This window comes from Limanda limanda, chromosome 9 (assembly GCF_963576545.1).
Source record: "Limanda limanda chromosome 9, fLimLim1.1, whole genome shotgun sequence".
In the NCBI taxonomy this organism is placed as follows: domain Eukaryota; kingdom Metazoa; phylum Chordata; class Actinopteri; order Pleuronectiformes; family Pleuronectidae; genus Limanda; species Limanda limanda.
In genome coordinates, this window is record NC_083644.1 from 21,250,515 (window position 1) to 21,274,544 (window position 24,030).

The 24,030-nt window shown below is 40.4% G+C and overlaps 1 protein-coding gene across 1 annotated transcript; it reads right to left on the minus strand.

Moving 5' to 3' along the window:
• Positions 1 to 10,917: 10,917 nt before the first annotated feature.
• Positions 10,918 to 12,744, minus strand: lingo3a (leucine rich repeat and Ig domain containing 3a). Its single transcript, XM_061078661.1, has one exon. The coding sequence runs from the start codon at positions 12,742 to 12,744 to the stop codon at positions 10,918 to 10,920; it is 1,827 nt and encodes a 608-aa protein (XP_060934644.1).
• Positions 12,745 to 24,030: the final 11,286 nt, after the last annotated feature.

The window sequence follows — 24,030 nt, forward strand, 5'->3', positions numbered from 1 at the left end:
CGTGGGGATTTTTAATGAGGTCACAGTAACCACGGATTTCAGCACAACCTTCATACTTCGGAGGACTGCAAATAATCAAGCCAAATCAAGCAGCAAAACAAGCCTCATGCCCAGTTGTGGAGCAAGCACTCAAACATTGTACTCAAGTAAATGGACATACTGAAGTAAAAGTGTCACTTTAACTTTTCTACTTCAGTAATAATTAACTACTTAGTCTTAAATATAATAAATAATTAAAAGTGAAAGTACTTAAATACTTGAAAATAAAGCAGTCTACTAGATCATTATGAGGCCTCTTCCACACCAATGATAATGCTGCAGCAGGAGGCGGGGTCTAATGTTACTTGTCTGATCTGATTGGATCAGTGGATCAAATCATCTCTCTTTATCAATTAATTTTGGAAATATATATATATATATAAATATATATACAATATATGATATATGTTGTGGAATATAAGTGACAGTTACTTGAAAATAAATATCCTTAAGTAAAGTACAGATACATGAAAAACTTAATTACAGTGATGAAGTAAAAGTAGTGTTACATTCCACCACTGCTCATGCCTTTTCTTTTTTTTCCACCTGTGTAGATCAGAACTCTCAGTTTTAATCAGGATTGACTCTATTTTTGTATTATGGGCCTACGTGCTGATGTTAATCAGCAGTGATGTGAGAATTTTTTATTTACTTTGTGACTTTATGTATAAAGTTTTTGTGACACAATAAGTGGGGTTGATCTGCTTTAAGCCCCCTCCCACAGACACTCCTTGTTTGATTCATTTCTGGCCAAGATGGACCATGGAGAAACTGTGCTTGTCTCTCTCTTTAGAAAACTGATTCTGACCAACAGGGTCAATTGATCTGAGCTCTCAGCTCCAAGCTGAGCCCAAAGCACGTCTGGTTACATAGGTTCACAGGAATTGTGTATGGCCCCCCCAGGTCCCTTTTACCAGGGGGCCCCAAAATACCTTGAAACACCCCTGCTGACCATTATGTTATGTGTGAGAGGCTGCTATAGATGCCTTTACCTTCTGACCTCTCATCTCACTCTGTCACCCAACACAGGTCCATGTAGATATGTAATGTGTACAATAAACGTTCAAAGAGATATTGTGTCTTAGCGTCTGGAATCATTTAACACCTGACCAGTAAGATGATTTTACCATGTATTTACAAAACTTTTGTTTTGACTGGGTTCTTGTAGAATGAAGTATTTCATAGACTGAAAAGCAATATTGAAAACATGGTGCTTAATTATTTTTAAATTTTGACATATTAACATTTATAAGCCTTCACCTGGGATGTTGTTGCAACCCTCCTCTAAATGGAAACACTGAAGCATGATGTCGTTTTCCTGTGTGGGCAGATATAGTCAGCTTCTCTCGTAATGTGACAACAGTGTGTTGAATCTTTTAATATGCCAGAGGCACAGAATGGCCCCTTTAGATTTAGGCTGCACACATAGTTACCTAAATGTGTCAGATTTTTTATTTATGTAATGGCTTCATCCCTGACATTTACTGCAGCCTCCCACCAAGTTTCATGAAAAAACATATTCATGATATTTGTGAAATCTTGCTAACAAAAACAAAAACACCCAAAAAAACAGATAGGGTTGTGTAAAGTTATTCATACACAAAAAGCTGTGTCCAGATACAGACACCAACTCCTACAGAGCTGAAGCTTCAGACTAGAGAGAGACCCAAAGTAAAACATAACAGAAACAGCAGCCAACTAGTCTATTTTTCTAGTTTGCATTGTCAAACCCAAAGTCTCAGGGCCAAACACTACACTAATGAATACTTCTTACACTTCTTTTTACAGAAATGCAATAACTGATCAGCTGCTGAGGGTTTGACTATGAAGTATAGCCAATAAAGCTTAAATCCAATACATAATTTATTTGTGTCATGTAGCTGCAATTTACTTGTGGGATATATTTACATGTCACGTTTTACTAAACTATATATGTCAGTAAATATCTGTCAGTACTTTCTGTATTGATGACTGGACAATGAGTGAGCTCTTGGCGATGAGGTGCAGGTCGTCACAGGAATTGCCCATTAGGAGCCAGTCAGAGTGAGGTAACATTAGAATAAGAATAAATTAGATTAAGAAGAGGGTTATGGTTAGGGTTATAAATCATCATATATCATGAATAGTAATAATGAATAGTATTTTCAGCAGTATAATCAGCAGCATTCTTTGTTAATATAATAAAGTTTGTACTTTTCTTGTGCAACTTAATTTCTAATTATTTGTATTTTCACCCAAGTTAAATTTTTGAGTTCTTCCTCCACCTCTGCACAAGTGCTTTATAGGTCTCAGTTGCTGTAACAACTTAACCCTTTGATACACAACATGGGTCAAAAGTGACCCGATGGAGTTTTAATTGTAAATATCTTTGCAATAAATGAATTTCATCAATCAGAATTCCAGGAATTCCTCAATTAACTTGTTTTTGATCATTACACACTCTTATTTTTATTTGTCCTTATTTACTTTTTTAATAAAAATCATTTTTGTATCACTACCCCTCTAAGGCACAACATGGGTCAAAAATGACCCGTATTCATTTCACATGTTATTTCATGCATGGCTGTGCTTCTTTGCTATATCTTTTAAAATCTATTTATTTAATCATTTAATGTTACAAAGTATTAATTAAAATATATTTTTTTTGATTACCACAAATCATTATTTTCATTTTCTCTGTCTTAATTTTTGAACTAAAATGGTTTTTGTATTACTACATCAAGTTTACACACATGGGTCAAAAATGACCCATGTATGCAAGTGTGAATTTGATAGGAACCTTTGATTTGTAAATGTTTGTAGTTAGGAACATGTTTACTGTGGACAACTTTTCACATGCCACACTTCTCAGAACTACTTGTCAGAACTAAACGGGCTGCTTTTGCACATCTGATTCATGTACGTCTAGTTTTACAATTGTTTTACCTAAGAAAATATTTGATATCTTGTGAAAAGATAACTTCACATAACATTTGAACATTATTTCCCTCTACTGGTGGGTAAAAAAATATGTCCAATATTATTAGCTAGCTGTTAACATATTCTCTTTTAGCTAGCTAATGTTAGCTTATGGAAGCTAGGTAAATTCTAGCTAACGATAGCTAGGTCAACATGATTTAGTTCTGACAAGTAGTTTTGACAAGTGTGGCATGTGAAAAGTTGTCCACAGTAAACATGTTCCTAACTACAAACATTTACAAATCAAAGGTTCCTATCAAATTCACACTTGCATACATGGGTCATTTTTGACCCATGTGTGTAAACTTGATGAAGTAATACAAAAACTATTGTAGTTCAAAAATTAAGACAGAGAAAATGAAAATAATGATTTGTGTCAATCAAAACCAAGATATTTTAATGAATACTTTGAAATATTAAATGATTAAATTAATAGATTTTAAAAGATATAGCAAAGAAGCACAGCCATGCATGAAATAACATGTGAAATGAATACGGGTCATTTTTGACCCATGGAAGGGTAGTGATACAAAAATGTTTTTTTATTAAAAATGTAGAAAAGGACAAATGAAAATAAGAATTTGTGATGATCAAAAACAAGTTAATTGAGGAATTCCTGAAATTCTGAATGATGAAATACATTTATTGCAAAGATATTTACAATTTAAACTCCATCGGGTCATTTTTGACCCATGTGTGTAAACTTGATTTAAAAATACAAAAACTATTTTAGTTCATAAATTATGAAAGATAAAATGAAAATAATGATTTGTGGTAAGCAAAAACAAGATATTTAATGAATACTTTGAATATTAAATGATGAAATAATTAGATTTCCAAAAATATAGCAAAGAAACACTCAGCGGTGCATGAAATAACATTGAAAGTCAATACGGGTCATTTTTGACCCATGTTGTGCCTTAGAGGGGGTTTGCATAGCTTGTGTATCAAAGGGTTAATCATATAATCAAATAATCAAATAATCATCAGATCTAAAGGGGTTTAAATTATCAGCCAGTACAAAGTTAGCGGTTTCACAAAAAGCAACACAGAAACTGACTTTACAGTAATGTTAGATATTTTTCCTAGTGACTTAAGAAACCTAAATTAAAAGTAGAAGTAAATGCTTTATTTCAGCTTATCTTCTGATCTGCAGGTCAATTGTTTGTTCCACACCTACTAACCACTATAATTCCAAATAGACCACCACGTCTCAACACCGGTATGACACAAAATGTGTCATCACACACACACCCACACACTGTTTGTACTATCTCAGTGAGGACACTAAATGCCTAACCAAAGCCGTAACCCAAACCCTAACGTAAACCTAATTCTAAACCTAACCCTAAAACCAAGTCTTAACCCCCAGACAGTCCTGAAAGGTGGTTCAGAAAGTGAGTTCCAGCCAAAATGTACTCATTCGTAGGTTGTAGGCTCAAATTGGTCCTCACAATGTTATGAGTACAAGAGTAAACACACACACACCCCATTGCCGTACCCTATCAGACTTAACATCATGTAGATGGAAATACTTTTTTTAAAGAAGAAGTTAGGTGTCAGTACATTTAGTCTCTTTAGCAAATATAAGATCTCCTTTAAAAGAGGGTTTCAGAGCACTGTGCATTCTACCACTGCCATCTATATTGTTAAAGTATAAATCAATTTCAATAAATGAAATGTATAACATGTAGGGCAGACCTATGTGACTAATATCCTACTTTCGCAGTCTGACAGTGTTTGTCAGTGTGTCATGCTTGGTTGATGACACCTCATGTGAAATGCATAGGTCACACAGTCAACTCTGATACAAAGAAAAAGGGAATAGAGTAATTTCCCTGTAATGATGTGTTTTGCGAAAGGTCTAATTTGAATTTAACAGGAAGAACCTGATGTCAATTTCAGTAAGTAAAGTTTAAGGAGGGTAACATTAACATTATTGTTTGATAAACATCTTTATGCAAAACAATTTTTAATTCTTTACTCTTGCTACTCATGTTTTGATGAATGCATACAAATGAACAATAATAACAACCCTATAGAGTAAATATGCCTTTCATTAATTTAAGTGAAACATTAAGAGGAAAAGCTGTGAGCAGGGTTATTCGAAAGATCTCAGTCTGAGTCACATCATATTGTTTCAAAGCAGCTTTCAAGACATTCTTGTCACTATCCTTTTCTTCTCCGATTTCAGAACTACTAGAAATTTAAATGAGTAAAATATGGTGAAGGATATGAGCTGTGAAAAGAAGAAGAAAACCTGACGTCTGCGTTCTTGTGTCGAGACACAAGAACGCAGACGCCTCATCTTATCCTTCCATCAGATAAAAATGCTGAGAAGGCACGAGTGATTTAGATTTTGGATCAAGACAACAAGAAGTGAAACAGCTTAGCGACTTATTATAATACCAACATGTGTATTTAAGATACAAAATCCATAAGTACAGTACATAGCAACAGAAGTGTAAAAGAAAGTGTTGAAGAGCTTGGAGCACTTTTCATATCAAGGCTCACTATTATATTATTCAAAGACAGATGTCACACAAACCTCTTCAATGTTATGGTTGGAATGGCTCCTCTTTGGTGTGGTTTCTGATGTCACATGGTAGTGATTGCGATGCTACTTCCAGATGGTTTCTTGCATTGCGATCAGTCAGTCTTGAATGTCTTGAAGATCATTTTTAAAATGATCCGATGGACGTTTAGCTCAACTGAAAACACCGTTCATGTTACCATTCCGCCTGCAGGTATCAACATTAAACATGGCGTCTACTTTTACTCGCTGAGTTGCAGAAAATACTGGCTTTGCAAGAGTCCTACTCACAGTTGTAGGCTTTTCCAAACAAATTCTAACTTCAGGTTAGTGTTGTTGCACCTAAACTGGTTTTATTTTAACTAGCTCTAGCAAATACGTGCAGCTCTTTTTGTTTGCTTTTCCTCATCCTCAAATTATTCACTAAGTTCCTGGAGGAGTCCCAGGAAGTCACACAGTAGCTCTTGTCATAACATGCGTGGTTAGCACAGACAATTTCATCCACGTCAGAAGTAATCCATACATAAAAATGATGAGTCCGGAGGTGATGTTGTCTGTATAATCACAGACCAGAGAGGTAATTTTAATTTTTTTTGCAACGTCCTTAAGTGTCCTTTCAATATCTCATTCTATATCAATAATCTGCTCAGTGTAAATTCTTCAAAACAAAATGGCATGTGATAAATCGGGGAAGACGAGGTTGAGACTGAAAATACCCAATCAGCAAGCGATTGTGAGTGTGCATCTCATTGTCTCCAAACATTTCAGTGTTTCCAGCTTCAATGACCCTCTTTTTTTTCATCAACCCACAAGCCCATTTGCTAATTTTATTATTTCTTCTTCCAAATCTTGGTTTCATGTGTTTTGTTCACCTTGAGTGTGACCTTACAGGCAATGACACCATCCTGAAGTACACTATTTTCTTATAATACAGTATTTGCTGTCAGGAGAATTTTGTGTGTGTTTGTGTTTCTGAGTTGGGTATTTGTATTTGTCTCCTGTGCCAGATCAGACTGTCTTACAGCCCTCCTCCAGTCTGGAGGCCCCAGAAGTCCCCCACCCCTGATGTGGTCAGATGAGTCACACTTGTTTTTAACAGGTGTAAATCCTTGAGCCCTGCTACTTTGGTACTCTTAGTTATTCATCATTCAACTCATATGATTAAACATTAACTTTTTTGTTTTTGAATTTATAGGAATGGCGTTCATGTCATTTGCTGATCTGTGTTATAGGAGCAGTGACGCTGTATTGAAGACTTGTGGTATTTAAACAAACAACATGTTTAGGTCATGTTTTTCTTGTTCTTAATAAAGAAGATGATTATTCTTCCTTTTATAACTAGGTTCGCTTTGTAATTTCATTAGTGATTGTGAGGATGTGTTAAAGTCTTCTTGTGTCTTTAATGTGCTGTATAGATCTGTATCTCCCAGGCCTATATTTGTCTTTACTTCAGGTGAGTCACCCTTTTGAGGGCCAGGGGCATTTTTTAAATATCTTTGCTATGCTTTCGCTCCACTAACATAGGCATTTTCTTTTTTCCACAGCATGCGTGTCTTTCTTTTTTGTATCAAAATGTATTCCCCCAACACCAGAGGACCTTGTGGGATTTCTTCACACACCTTTTTTACCCTTCTCTACTAACATGTCTTTTTAGAGTGCAGGACTTCATGGCCTGTTTGAACAATAGAAAAATATTTCAAAGATCTAATGCGGGCATGTTTTAAAATATATAAGAATACTCTATACTTTCACAGAAAAGTTTGGTACGTTGTTTTCTTTCAGAAAATATATCACAAATTCACGAATAGCTCTTAATGTGCTCAACTCATCGCGTCACTTATTTCACTGTCTACGAGAATGTCTGTTTTCAGCTTATGTAAACTAGAGGTTTCAGGTGTCTAATTCACACTTAGATTTTTGCATTACCCAAAAGATTAGTTTGTGTGTATGTGTTTCTGTGTGAATGTGTGTGTGTATATATATATATATATATATATAAATCAAACTCCAATTTTATTACATATCTAGAAAATACATATAAAACAGCCATCTGGAGTCAAAGAAGCGGACTAATGAAGAAAATATTTTGATAAATATAAATAAATATACTGGGTGCTGAACATCTTCCTGCCGCAAGTTCTACTTCCTCCTTAAGGTGTCCCTGAAATGCACACCACTTCTTATTTGTCTGTGACTTCAGCAGTTACAAGTCATACGTTAAGTATGAATTCAGTTACCAAGGCTCAGTTTAGTTTAACAAGTTAAAATGTATTAAAACAGTCAATGACCACCTTTTGATAGAAAATATCCAGGGGACCCCCCCTATACAGGACCCTTGGGATAACTAGAAATAGCCTCTCTTTTTTTTTTACTTTTCTTCTGAGTAATGTGAAAATCAAAAATGTATAAATAGCTTAGAAAGATATTAGAATTGTATTGAAAATATTCTCACCATGTCAGCACAGAATACCCATATCATGATAATTTTAATGAGTGAAGGTGGATACTTGTCAGGGACCCCCATTTGAGAATCACTGAATAAAGTCATAACAGCTAAATGGTTAAATGGTTGTGATGTAAAAAGCCAACAACAAACACATGCAACTTAATTGTAAATATTTTTACTAGGTGACAAAAATGTAAATACACAAAATGAGCAATAATAACTCTTCTCTAACATTGTTGTGTATCAGGGCAGGAACTTGTTCTTTTGAACAGTTCATATTTATGTATAGTGTAGATAACACATCCTTCATTCATCTGAATAAACTGTTGTTTTTTAAAAATGTTTTAAATATGACAAACCTGGGGAAAAACATACCATAATAATCTGCAACACAGAATCTCACAGTGAGAGGTTTACCATGAGGGTGGAGAGATCAGACAGCAGCTGTAAAAGAAATGGGACAGGACATCATCATAGCATATAACATAGCATGCTTTATAAACAGTGTGCTTCCTTTTTATAAAACAGTACAATACAAAACAGTCTAGCACTTCCAGACACAATGGCTTTCATATTTATAGAAGGAGTTCATCAGTAGAACAATTACAAATACATCAGAGTTGTTAATCACAGAGAGGAAGCTTAACTGATGTCTGATCAGTCTCGGAACATATTCACAGTTAATAATAACGTCTTGTGCAGTATATGTGAGCGATCATGGAAACACGCTCCACCACTCTGTTTCCAGTTTCTACGCTTTGTTTGCTGCTTGAGGAATGTTACGTACATTTTCTCTTTCAATACTGCTGGAAGCAGGTCAGCCCTCCAACACGGTCTTAATTGCTTTATGGGGAATGAAATAAACAAATGTACAGGTTGAGAAAATCATTATTCAGTCTTTTGCTGATGATTTTATGACTAGTATGTTTGATTTGATGATTGTAAAGCATTTTGTAAGAAAAAATTGTAAAATCGAATTAGTAAATAAAGTTTTTTATTATTATTATTATTATTGCCATTTTTTTGCCAACAGAGGGCAGCAGAGTAACAGTTTTAAAAGTGGAATGGCAGAACCTAAGCAGCTGATCTCACAACTGGTGCTTTTGGTTTATAGGACAAAAGATCAACAGCATTTTTGAATTATATATGCAGCTAATCTGTGTTCTCAGGCTCCCAAAATAATGTCTGAGAGGATGAGGAAAAGTGGATTTAATGACTCCAGTTTCTGGGTTCTACATGTATTGAAGTGTGGTGTAGAAAGTACTACACATTTTTCTTTGTCGAAGGACATGACTGCAAATTCATGTGAAATGACAATGTATCATATTCTCAAATACAAGCTGTATTCCTCGTGTATAAATATTAACTCTGATTTCTATGTGAGGGCAACTAGCAATTAATGACATCTTATTGAATTTCACCTTTAGAACTGAATATCTTCAAACTCCTACAAAAATGTTGCACACCTGCCTTTTGTGGCCTGTTGTTGTGACCCCAGCACACAGCCCTTTGTTGTTAGTGTCTGTCTTCCTAAAATACCCAAACTCCCCCTCCTCACTGGCTCTGTTTCATTATGACCTCTGTTCCAGTTTGCAAGGTCTATATTGCATTAGCATTTTTCTCTACGCGTCTAAAAACAGATCGAGATCCCGATGAGAGTCCACTTAACTCCTTCCCCTGGTGGTCAGCCAAACACCTCCCGTATCACACTGACGGGACAGGAATAGGCCGACGAACGAAAACCCGATACTTCTGATTTGTGTTGTGAGCTCAAGGAGCGACCAGATCTGATGATGTGATACAATGAGAGAGTACAATTTCTGTTTATGACCGTCAATGATTTTGAAAAAGAGACGTTAACAGTACAATTACAGTATGACGGTAAAATCTGATCAGTCAACATTACTATAAACAACGACAGGGATATCAGTGATTACAAAATATATAATACAATCTCATACAGTATCATCTATTCAACATTGGGATGAATGCATCCCGGCAAATGTTCAATTTACAAATAATTCACATTATTCAAAGAAAGAAGCCAACGTTCATCTTTATACAGGAGTTTCAGATTAACAGGGCAAGAGTCTTGTACAGTGTGACAGCAGACAAACAAAATTGTGCATGTATTGATTCACAAGTGCACATGACCTGTCTGAGTGCCACTTTTGTTTTAAATCACCCTCGATCAACTTACATCCAATGAAAACGTCTCTCTCCCCCATCTTTGCACTGACGGTGATATTAGATGGTTCTTTATGGTCAAACTGGCAGTGTTGCAGAGCAGTAGTCGTTTTGTATAATTCATATTTTCTGTACAAACCCATCAGCAGCTCAGAAAGCACAGCCTCTACATATCAATGCTCTAAAGTTTTCGATTGTAGTGTAAATATGCAGTATTATAGCTCAAACTAGTCAAATACATGTTGGCAAGACCTTGGCAATCATTGAGCACCACCCAGCTGTTATGTATTCATGAGTTCAGAGACAGAGAGCTTGAGTCGCCACAGACGGAGCAGAGAGGTGAAGTCCTTTACAGATGAAGAGAGAGAGGGATCCTGGTGGAGAAGAGAGATGGAGTTGGCAAAGAGCCTTGCGGAGGTTAAAGACTGCTGGGACTCGGAGTGCTATTGTTGCTTAGTCTTTTTGAACAGTCTATTGAAGACATCTTTAAATATGATCCAGATTTCCTCTGTACAATAACAAGGACACGCAACAAAGAGCAGTAGAAACACATTATCTCAAATCCATACCGATTGCCTTTTTTCCCCATACGTAATTTTTCAAAAACAGAACCTTGTCTCGATAAAACATCCAATAAATAATTCTAATGTTTTGCAAGCAGGCGTCCACTCCGGTGTTTTTATGTCCCAACTTGCTTCTGCTTGTAAACAGCATCAGGGACAGAATACTAAAAAGAAAAATCGGTCCCACATGATCAAATCATCTTCATGTTGAACTTGCGCGCCCCGCCCTGTCCCCCGCTCGCGGCAGGTCCTTCCACTTTCCTGAAGGAGTACTCCACCGAGAAATTGTTCTTGTGCTGCCCCTTCCCTCGACTCCACACAAACAGCAGGATGAAGCAGAACAGGACCACACCCAGGAACATGATGCAGCCCATAGCTGTGGATATGAGGATGGTCTTGAGGTCCAGAGTAAACTTCAAGAAGACTCTGGTGTCGTTTAGATTAGTGTCATTAAGATCCCCGGCATAGTAAGTGCGGTTGGCCATGAGGGCTGCGTCTAGCGGCAGCCCGCTCACTGTAAGAGTGGCAAAATAGGTGTCATTCCCACCAGCGTTACTGGCTATGCAGATGTAGGTTCCACTGTCTGTCACCTGGGCGTACCGTATTTCTAGCGTGCCTTCTGGTAACACAGTTAAGCGCCCGCTGCTCTTTGTGGTGATGCGCCGGCGCTGAGGGGAGATCCAGAATACCACCGGTATAGGCTCGCCTTCAGCTCTGCATACGAACGACACCACCTGTCCCTCACGGGCAGTTATCTGCTGCAGTTTCCTGTTGCGGATTTTGGGCTTCTGGCAAGTGAAGTGGTCAAAGAGGGCCGAGTCAGAGAAGGCGTTGAGTGCCCGTCCTTGCACCTCGACAGGCATCATACACACCGGGGAGGCGCCGTCAAAATTAAGGGTCTTCCTGCGCTGGAGGATCCAGAGCAGGCGGCAGTCGCAGGCGAGAGGGTTTCCATCCAAACGCAGTGTCTCCAGAGTGTTGACAGATTGAAACGCTCCCTCCTCCAGGGTCACCAGGCTGTTAGTGGAGAGGTTAAGAAGGCGGATCTGCCTCAGACCGCCCAGTGCGTATGGCTGCACTACTACCAGGTTCGTGTTGACCATATGCAGCTCTTTCAGCCTGACAAGGTCCCGCAGCGCCCAGGACTCCAACACAGAGATGGGGTTGTAGGAGAGGTTGAGGCTGGTGAGGTGGGCCAGACTGCGCAGGGCGGAGGTCGGCACAGACGTGATGTTAGTGTGTGTGATAGACAACCAGGACAAGTTAAGCCCCTGCAGGCTGTGAGGAGAAATGTGCTCCAGAAAGGGCCAGTGGTTGATCTCGAGCCCCCTCAGGTTTCCCAGCTTGCGGAAGTTCTGGTCTTCTAAGGCAGAGATGCTGAGGTAGCGGAGCCGCAGAGTCACCAGGTTATGCAGATAAGAGAGAGACTGGCTGGACACAGATGTCAGGTTGCACCGCTCGATGGTCAGCTCCCTCAGCCCCATGAGACCCAGGAAGGCCTTGTTGGAGATATAAACCAGATCATTGTCTCCAACTTCTAAGTTTTTTAGGCTTTTCAGGTCCTGGAAAGTAAAGTCCAAGAGAATCACGATCTTATTCCCACTGAGGTCCAGTGATGTCAGGTTGGACAGACGTGAGAAGGCCCCCATTGGGACCAGTTTCAGCTGGTTGCCCCTCAGCGACAGCAACTGCAGGTTCTGGAGACTAGAAAAAGCATTCGGCTCTAGGACACTTATCATGTTGTCACTCAAGTCGAGCTTTTCAAGGCGGGGATACGAAAGCAGGTCTCCGTGCTCTACCCAGCGGAGTTTGTTTCCACTTAGATCCAGGATCTTGGAGTCCTGTGGGATGCCTTCTGGTAGTGCGGACAGGCGTTTGCCGAAACAGGATACGGTCTTGAGCTTTGCGATGCAGTCACAACGTTGAGGACATCCCTGGCTGTGAGTCGGTGACACAGTGATCATCAGCAGCAAGAATAGGAAAGGCAGGAGCCAGTCCTGGTTCAGGCTCAGCCCCATGTCCCTCTTCTCCACTGCTTCCTCCTGCTCCTGTCTGGGGTTGAATCACTGGGCCAGACACCTGAGGGGTAGAATTGGAGGAAGAAAAGGGGGAAGAGGATGGTGGCGCGGGAGTCGGGGATGTGAATGAGAGGGAGAGACAAAGAGAGAGACAGTGAGACAAATTAATTACACTCCAGTCCCCTTCAACAGCAGCGATCACACACTCTAAATGAGTGGAATTACAATTACAAACTCTAATTGACCCGGCACAGCAGTGAAATTAAAGCCAGAGCGCAGAGATAATCCTCAAAGGAGCGAGTCCTGTGTTCAGCCCAAAGCAGTTCGGTTCACAATGTTCCACTGCGCTCTGCAGGCACTCCGGCTTTTTAAAATCATATGTCACAATAACTCAGTCAATAACATCATCTGTGTAAGTCTCCGAGGCGTGAGGCTTATCATGAGAGGAGCTCGCTCCTGCCTGACCTGCGTACGGCTTTATGGCTTTTATATGAAACACACTCACAGATGGACACACACACACACACACAAAATTCCCCTATCCCTCATCCACCCGATGTTTGCAGCAGACTGGTAATCCCTTTATAAACCCATCATGAAATACCAACCAGTGGGACGGAGGTAGCGCTGGATAACATGTTCCATAACAACATAATAATGCAACGTTGCTGCCGATATTGTGTTAAAACATATTGAAAGGCTAGTGCTGCTTCACTCCCACTGGTTCACACACTATGAGGGTCCCATCCTGTAATATGTGCTGGTTGTGCTGCTATATGACACAAACATATTCAGAAAAACACCGAAAAATCATTGTCCTTAACCCCCTGGAAATAGATATAAGACACATCCATAACTATACGGACACTCAGAGGACAAACCTCCACAAGGTTAAAGAATCTGCTGACAAAGAAATGCAGACAAAACATACACTTTATTTTGGTGAGCAAAATTAGGGGAAAACTTCTGATCCGATAACCACCCAAAATTCTGTAAAAACTCAAATATCGATCAATCAATCATTTGATCAGTGTGGATAATGTGGCGGATCATATACTGCATGACTGCGCAAATAAAGAGAGAGATAGAGAAGAGAGCAGGTGGGGCAAGGTTGGACTGGATATGAATAATTCAATATAATATATAATAGGGGCAAATTCATGGGTATATTTAAATGGTTGAGGAGTAGAGACGTAGAAAGTGACGTATTTGGGAACACAATGATGTGGCTCTAAGGTGACTTCAGTCCCTGGAAAAGTAAACTGGTTATAAAAAGGTTACCAGCTCTGAACCAGCACTAGCACACTGTTTAGTTTGGTGGAAAAGGGGTCACGAACCCAGGTGGAGGTGCTCTACTGTTTGCTATTCTTGTTAATTTTGTGGGAAACACTGAAAAGACCTACATCTGCCCATTTATTCAGAATAGCTCCAAAATTCAATGGGTTCTCAATTGAGCCATGTCCGACCCAGAAAACTGAATGTAAATCGGTTTGGTAGTTTATGCATAATCCTGCTATCTAAAAAACGATCACTGATGAAAACATAACATTCTCGACAGAGGAAAATGTGACTGTTAAATGCTAATGTTTGGCAAAGTTAGAAAATCTACCAGTCCATAGAAAGTAAAGTGAAACACCCAAAAATGCACCTGAGTCATAAGACAGGAGGCGTTTTGGGATTTGGACGAGAACTAACGCTGCTGAATGGGTTTTTAATTCCCTCCTGCTGCTGTAACAGACGGCTTAATAACTCCTTTCATGTCTCTCACCTCTACACATGTTCTCATTTTCAATTCACCCAGGTTCAGACATGAATATTGAATATCAGCCAACCTGCCACTGAATAATTGTAACTGTCTGAAAATGCCAGCAGGACTGTCTGACAGCAGAGAGGCTTAAATGAGCAGAACATTGTAAAAAAAGATCCTCTGAACCAGCTAAATATGAAGATTTCAGACATCTGAGAAGCCATTAGTGGAATTAAAAAGAGACGATGAAAGCTGCTGACACCCCACATATGCAATAATCAGACACAGCGGCCTGACACAGTCCACAGCCCAAAGAGTGTGTGTCATTCGCTGTGATCTCAGAAGACACTGAAGCTAAAGTCTTTTCTGCAGCCAAGGATGGAGCTGAGATTTCGGTTCGGTGACTGAAACCAAACACAGCAGCTGATCTGGATCCCTCAACAGATTTCACCTTGAATATCATGGAAATTAAAAGATTAATAAATCTGTTGGAAGGACTTGATCCTTTCAAATTTACACTTTCATGACCGACTTAAAAAGTTCAGGGGTTTAGAGATTAAGAGTAAGATGGTCCTCATGTTAAATACAGAACTGCTCATCAACATCATTATCTCAACCCCTTTTCTTCACTTCCTGTTCCTAGCAGCTGGATAAATGGATTTAAACTGGAATCCAGGTTAGTTTTGTGAGCTGATGGTCAAAGTCTTGAGCAGACTTCTAATTTTTCTGTGTGTATTTTTTACTGTTCATGTTCACCAGAGAGGAAATTATGGACACTTAATGCCTTATCACCCTCAAGGCCCAAAAATGTGGATTGTGAGGTCACCGTGACCTTGACCTTCGACCACCAGAATCTGACCAGTTCATCCTAGAGTCCTAGTGAATATTTTTACCTAATTCGAAGAAATTCCCTGTAAGCATTCTCAATATATCATGTTCACAGGAATGGGACAGACCACCGGAAAACATAAGTGATTTTTATGCCTCTGACCACTGGCTGTCGCCGGTGCAGAGGCATACAAATCACTTGTCAGGACTTTAGGGGCTCTGTAGCCCGCAGTTACATTGTGCATTAAATCATCTCTATGTGCTTCTGTTACTAGTTAATTTCCCAAGCGTGGGATCAATTCAGGTCGTGGTTTGAAAATTCTAGCGAGAGCGTGGGACAAATGACATAGTGGACATAATGTTGTCATATCAGACTATGCTCTGCATTGTGTAAACATAAATATAAAACAGAATATTCAATTAGCAACTTGAGTAAACATCATCATCATAATAATAATAATAATAATCACAACAAGATGAATATTCAGACTACTGGTGTCCATGTAAACTTAGTCACTGACAGAGGATCAGTTCAAATGTAGCTTCTCTCATTAGGGTATAACTAAACATTAGTGGTATATGAAACTCTAAACAAGCATGTGTGGGTCGACCCTCGCAGCACTGACCACAGACCTCCTCCTCCGAACCCCAAACGCTGCCCCCTCCCCACATATGAAAAACGTCTCTAGTTTCCCTGTCTGTCACATTGTCAGTTTTCCAAACCCATATCCAGTGGCAGTCACTTGCTAATAAGCCCGGAGGCCCCAGAGGCAGCTATTGCTCCACGGGTCAAAAGCAGGTGGACAGAGCAGCGTTCACTCATCTCCACACGGAGCTGGGAGTCCGGGAGGCTACTGTTACCTGGAGTAAGCCGAGTCAAAAATAACCTTGAGTGCCACATCTCTTTGATTACGCAGCAGGAGGACTCCGGGGCTGACCTTCAGCAGATGCTGGGGACAGAGGGCAGAGCTGAGGCGCGGTGCTGGGAGGATGAGCTGGTTCTCCTGACAGAGGAGTGACTCACATCCACTTTCACTCAGACTTTATTTTTCATCTGCTTTTTTTTTTAGATAAAAATCTGAATCACCTCATTTAACACCTGGCTGGAAAAGTGATGATAGAAATACTGCACTATACCAACCAGTGCAGTTTCCGTCTACATACTTGTTTCCCCCCAATAAGATCATAGTGACCTTTACCTTTGACCACTGAAATCATATCAGTTAATTTTTTGAGTCTGGGAGAATGTTTGTGAGAAATCTGAAGAAATTCCCATGAGAGAATATAGAGATACTAGAATAATACTAGATAATACTAAAAATACTAGAGATATTGCGTTCACAAGAATGGGACGGCCTCTCTAACATACTCAGGGACAGTTCATGCCTTTTTCACAGGCCACTGCCTGTATCCTCAAATCCCACTTATTCGCTTCGGCGGCACAGGCAGCACATACTGCCCCCTAGCATTACCAAAAGACAGGGGCTGCAGTCGGAAACCCAGGTAAGGAAACCTTCAAAAGCAAAATGGACTATTTGAAGGCATCCCGGAACTCTCCCAGTTGTATGTCATAATGTGAATAAAATGCCTGGATCAGATAAATAGGATGTTCAGTCTGTAAAGTCAGGGGATGTTCACCAAACTGAACTACACAAAGTAAAATCAATATGCAGCTCTGAGACAAACTGCAATGCTCCCATCGGCTTCGAATGGACGCTGTAGGTGTTTAAAGTTGTCATGGTAACAGTTGCACCATCTCAATCTACCCTACTGCTTTAAATTCTCTTCCTAGGCTGCTAGTTTTTAAACCTGATTAAAATATACCTGTCAACTAGACGTCCTCAACAAGGTTCCTGCCTCCGTGTGCTGCTGACCTCACCTGAACGTCTTGACCACCTGCTTGTGCAACTTCTTGTTGGTTTGCAGTGAATATATTCTATTTCTGCATCGCTGCTTTCTTTCCTTCCTCTTACCTGCAGATGATTTTCCGTGTTACCTGGTGTGTCTGTGCTTACTGCTTGTTGCTTGTTATTTGCAACACAATCATAGTAGTTGTCTGTCACTGTTATATATATGAAGAAAATATGAAATCATTAGCAGTAAAAGTTGTTCATGCAACAACATCAATACAGTTTCTTTATCTTACTATTTCTGTTGCCAGGCAACATTTACTAATCCAGTATTATATATTAGAACCAACTTCACTGCCTGAAGTGATGTTCTATTCTGGAAATGGTTCAATATTTATACACGAGGGGATTGAAAAGAATTGAAACATCTTATTTTTTTCTGTGGAGAGTGTTACGCTGTCGGCTGTACCAGCTTTGCTTATTTGTCATCAGACTGTAAAACCCTATGAGATAACTCCAGAAGGCCAGAGGACATATATAGACATGGTCATCATCACTGGTGAATTTGCTGTGGCCTGGAAGTGTTAAGCAGATTTTTCCTTATTGAGATGTTACTACTAACTCATACAATGCTCTCCTTCGGCTCAGAATGCTGGCCCCTGGTGAGAGGGGACATGAACAAGATAAACTCCTTTCCAAAAAAATCGGCCGCATCTTCTGACCTAAGAATATCAAAATTTAGGAACTTTAAGAAGATTAAGAGCCAGAGTGTGGTGCTTGAGATTCAACACGTGCATTGTCTTAGGCATGTCCTCAGAATGGATCAGAACCGCAAAGCAAAGACCTCTCTGGGATGAAACCACCTTACCAATCTTTGATGACCAAGCAGAAAGAGAGGGGGCTGACATAGGCAACATGGAGCCCAGGACAGGAGCAGATAGAGGCAGCTTGTCAATGCCTCATGCCCCTCAAGGGACAAAAAACTAACTAACTGACCTCTGCTCGTAGATGGGACATGAAACAGAACTTAAAGGTCCAAGTATTGTTAGAATGTTTTCTATAATTTTAGGGAATTTTACAACAAGTTTGTGTTAAATTAGTGATTTGATTTGATTACAAAGTGAAATATTATGATTGACAGCTAAGACTGACTAGTGATGTATCGGCAGGACCTTGATGCCACGGCTCCAATACACGATCACTAATGCACAGATTTTGGCTCTGAAATATGTCACAAAGAACAAGATGGTGGCGTCTGTATACGGAATATTTCAGCGTTGTTAATCTTTGTATTATACCTGTGCTTTTTATACCGTGACCTTGTAGGAAAATCAGATGCATAAGTCAGATCCCAAAACAGAGTCTGTGGCAGCAAATCAGCCTGATTATGCATTCCAGCACAATGGCCACATTTTACAACCCCAGTCTCTGTTTTAGTGTCCCTTTGGAGATAAAATGCCCGACTCCCCCTAAAGATGTCTTAATCCTGTCCTATCCTTCAAAGTGAAGCATTAAACTGCAGCTCACGCTCGGATTGTGATGCCAAAAAGAACTTTGTGTAGCCTGAATCATCCACATGATAACAAAGGTTATGTTTCTGACTCAATGAAAGCCACTGAGATGTCACCGTCTGCTGAAATACGGCTTCAGTCAAACATTCTTTCATGTTTTTACAAACAGACTCCGGCTCTCATTTCCATATAACAACCTAGCAAATTCTTTCCCAATTGCTTACATTCACAGGTAAACATCACCTCATGAAACAGTCATGCGTCCTCACTACAATAGTCAGTGCACATGTGTGATGGCAGTCACATACAGACAGTTATGCCATCAGCTGTAAGCAGCATTAAGTCAGGAGCTGGCATAAGCAACTGGGAATATGAAGTTATTAAAATTGTATTAAAAGTCTTTTGAGGAGGAGCCGCCCTTTCATGATCTTTCCAAAAGTAAATAACAGTTCGGTGGCGTCTGATGAAAACAGAGGAGCTGATTGGTTGTCAGTGCCAGAATCTGTATCGCATCTGTCCATTCTTGTACAAGTCCCTGAATGTCCCCTCTCTTCTAGATTAAAGTTCAGTGGAGCCAAGAGGACATTCCTGAGTTAATCCCCTGTGTTAATCATGGAACTGACCTAATTCATTTGTTAGGCAGCTCAGAGTCAATATCTATTTACTTGAGAACTGAGTGATTTCACCTGGAGGCACAGACAGGTCCTCCAAGTTTGCAACTGATCACCTAAAACAGAATATATATTTTATTACCTGCTTCAAGGTGTTTTATGTTTCTGCTATGTGTTTGTTTGTCAGCAGGATTACAATAAATAAACTCAGACAATTGGACGTGTGACTGTGTAGCTGAGACACAGTGGGTTCAATAAGGTATCAACAGTTTATATATATCTTCAATTTAGAAACTATGTCCAAACCAACATGAATGATAGATGAATGATGAAGTCAACATACATTGTATCTACCTCACATTGTGACATTCATAGGAGCATAAGTTTAAGATAATTAAATGTACAATACACACCTTTTTACGTTTTTGTTGACATACATGTGTACAAAGCTGTGATATTGAAGTCTTTTAAATTAAAGCTGTAAGTGTATTCAGCTCAAGTGTTACGCCAAACAATTACAGCTCCCCAGGTTTCCATGTGGCCCCTCTCTCTCTCTCAGCTGCATGCCTCAGAAATCATGTGTTTTCAGACCACAGGCCAATTACCATCTGAACACTGCAGCTACATGCCCAGTGAGAGAGGGAGGGAGACGAGTGGCTTTTAAGTAAAAAAAGAAAAAAGAAATCAAGTGCAGGTTAGCTAGCAACAGAGCCAGATTTAGACATTGAGGTGGGCTGTGAAACTGCAGGGGCAGGGGGTCTCCAAGAGATGTTCTGCCCCCTCCTCCTCCTCCTCCTCCTCCTCCTCCTCCTCCTCCTCCTCCTCCTCCTCCTCCTCCTCCTCCTCCTCCTCCTCCTCCTCCTCTTCTCACCACCGCTTCCTGTGCAAAACAGCTGCATGATTCATTTGTGGGACTACACCTTTACTGCAGCCTAACATCCTCTCCCGTCTTGATTTGTTTAAACAGAAGCAATTGGGGCTTGAAAGACAGCAAATTAAGCTAATGGGCCTTATGCAAACGCTGTCCTTCTCTGCTCTTGAAAATAATAGATGGGGACGGCCCCACATGTTTCAACATGAGGACATTAGGACGGGATCAGACAGAGGGCACTGCTGATGCTCGGCTAAATCGCCCACATTAAACACGATCACACTCCAATAATGTATGTGCAAAGCCTCTATAACCAGCAAAAAATAGTGTGTGTGTGTGTGAGTCTCAGTGAGACAAGAGAAAATGCAGCCGGGGCATTTATAAGCGTATGCAGAGCTCTATGTGTCATAGCCTATACAATTTTAAGATGTGAGATGTTAAAGGAGATATATACTATATATATATATATATATAAATAAAACTAAACTGCTTTCGAATTGTTTCCTAAAAAGTTCCCCACTGAACAGTCAAGTCGTGACTGTCAAGACTCAGTAAGGAAGCGACTGCATTATTGTTTCCAAATGTCCCAGTTTCTGCTTTTACGGACTAAAATGCAGCCACGAGATTTTCAAAATAAAAATGGGGCCAGCATCATTCCCAAAGTTTTGTATGAGCTGGAAATACCCGCACCTAGCAGATGTGATGCATTTAAAACATATTGGTGTGGATGTACTCCTGTCTCATTATACAACTTCAGCAGTTTGCACATGTGTTTCTACAGATGTTTCACTCTTTCATTCATTCATTCATTTTCAGGGCTAACTCATTTCCCAAAACAGCTAAAAAAAAAGTGTAGCAAGGAAAAGGGACTATTGTCAGGAGCGGAACCGTCTTGTGGTCCTAAGCACAGTCGCCTCAACAAGGTTCCCAGTTTGGATCCCTGTTTGGGGGTATTTCTTTGTGGAGTTTGCATGTTCTCTTTGTGTCTGCGTGGGTTTGCTCCAGCTTCCTCCCACAGTCCAAGACATGCAGATCGGGGTTAGATTATTTGGAGGCTAATGAATGAATTATCCATAAGTGTGAATGTGAGTGTGAATGGTTGTTTGTCTCATTGTGTCGGCCCGACGATAGACTGGCGATATGTCCAGGGTGCCCCCCCCTCTTGCCCAATGTCAGCTGGGATCGGCTCCAGCTCCCCCCACCACCCTCAAAGGATAAGCAGTATGGTTGAACTATTGTCTGCCACAGATTAATACTCATTTGATGCTGAGTATTTGTAGTGAGTATTTGCTGCAACATTTATGCCCATGGGATTCACCCAAAATAAACGCTGGCCATGTTCATCTCAATGACAGAACCTGTCCCACAATGCAATGGTGTGAATTGTCATGTCTATAAATATTTCATCACCAGATAATATAAGACGAGAATGAGATCACCACATCTTTTGACACCATTGAAAGAGTTGCTTAATCTAAAAAATCCCCATGATGTCCCGGTACAGCTCTACAAGAGCTATTATTATGTTATACATGTTTATAGAACGGCAAATAGCAAAATCCAGGGAGAGAGAACACTGTTCCACCAATAATCCTGCTGCAGGTGTAACACACAGCTGACAGATGAGCAGGAAGCGTGTTGGAGAGTGTGTAGGTGTAGCCGAGCGCTCTGCGGAACACCGCACCGGCCCATGCATAACATCCACAAAAGCTCCCGAAATGGCTGCGCTCGCACGAATTTCTATGCCCACTCACCATGCTTTACATAAGCACAACTCACTGTGTGTGTGTGCGCGTGTGTGTGTGATTGTACTATTTGTTTAGAGTCCCGGGGAGAAATCACATTACTCATTTAAACTGAGAGAAACCATCGTCCGTGTCCTTCAGTCTGTGAAGGGAAACCCTGACGCCCGTGGCAGTGCACGATCCAGGGAGTGCACACACACACACACACACACACACACACACACACACACACACACACACACACACACACACACACACACACACACACACACACACACACACACACACACACACACACACACACACACACACACACACACACACACACACACACACACACACCTTATGAGAGAGAAAAAATCCAGAGAGAGAACAAAAAGAGACTTGCTTGTTCCCATTTATGTCCCTGACACTTCCACCTTGCAGTGCGGTGATGGATTGTTATTACTGGCAGGGTCGTGTCAACCACCACAGGCAAGGGCAGCAGTCGCTGAGTGGAGAGAAGAAAGCTGTGGGTGCCGGTGTGGAGTACGAGCACCTGTTCTCTATGTATACATGTGAGCAGGCACGGTTGTGAAGTCAGGAAGAAGAATCCCTGTGGTCTTGAGTGTACATGTAGAAGTATTTGACCACACCGGGGTCCATCTAGCAGCTGCGGACACTGAGGTGCCAGGAGAAGTCAGAAGAAGATTGATGATGTGCACACAGTGCTCTTGTCTAATGAGGTGTCCTCATGCTGCGCATTATAATAATTATGCAGTTAAGTGATCATATGTATTGGAAATTTACATTCCACCTCATCCCCGAATGCAGATTGATATAAGACACTAGCTTACAGATGTCAAATAGGATTTTCATTATAATAATGGATCACACTGAGTTTAAATTGCACTTCTGTCCTATGCTAAGCATGAACAGTGAAACCAAAGGACACAATGAGGGGATAAAGAATATTGCCATGTGTCATGAATCTTTAATAGGAGAGAAATGTTTCAGGGCTCTTTGACCTAAAGCCTTCCACGAAGAGAAGCTAAATAATTGACGATGTTATGCTATATGGTGGTGACCCACTGACATGGAAACTTTGACCTTAACTGGAACTGCATTGGCCACATATTGTATTCAAAGACAGAGGGACAAACATGACACCGCCACACCACCAAGAACTGCACTGACAGCAGCATGACTGATGGTTTATACGCTCCTCAGTCCTGCAGTGACACGTGAACAGTCGTCAATATGTTTTTACTGCTTTTAGACATGGACTGAAGTCTGGACATTTTCCTGAAAGTTTCTGGAGGCGCTGTATGATAGAACGCAAATGTCTGAGTTGGTAGGTGTGGACATTTTCAATAAATGTTCCTGTGTCTAACCCCCCAAAGTCAAATGTCCAGAAAATATCTGAGTGAGCCCATGTGAGAATACAGCAGGAAAATTTCAGCGAAGTTAACAAGCAAGTGGTTGAGTTGATGATGTTTCTAACACGCCACGGAAGCACACCTGGAAAAAAAGAGAATACAAACGGAAACAAAATCAAACATACAAGACAACATTTTTTGCCAATTCTGGCGTTCAAGTGCTATCATCACAACAGAATCTATATGATATGTCCTGCCTCTCCAGCCTGGTTCAACCCCTCGCCTAAATAGAGTTGAATGCTGAACTCAGTACTTTTAATTACCAACCGTAAATCCATCTGTAAGAAAGAAATCAGAAATCATCTGGGTATGAGAGCAAGTGAAATGTATGGAGAGCCTTCGCAAGTGGCCTACACATTTGTACTTGTGTGCATTGCTCATATGCAGATACACTAGAATCTGCATATGAGCAATGCCTCATTTCTGAGAATTTCTGAGAGTGCATCTGGCTATAGTGTCGGTAATTGTCAGCAGTGGAGAGCAGCGAACCGTGCAAACAGCCACATACTGTACCTGTTTCTCAATATATGTTTAACTCCAGGAGGTGAAACTACATTTCCTGGAATTATAGAGAGAGCAAAGTAAAAGGGGGAAAAGTACCCTTTTGGTTTGCGATACTGAATTCCAGGTTCTGGAACTGGTACAGAGTTAATTCAAATCTGAGCAGTTCCTAACCCTGCGCCAGTCTGTCCATGTCTGACCGGG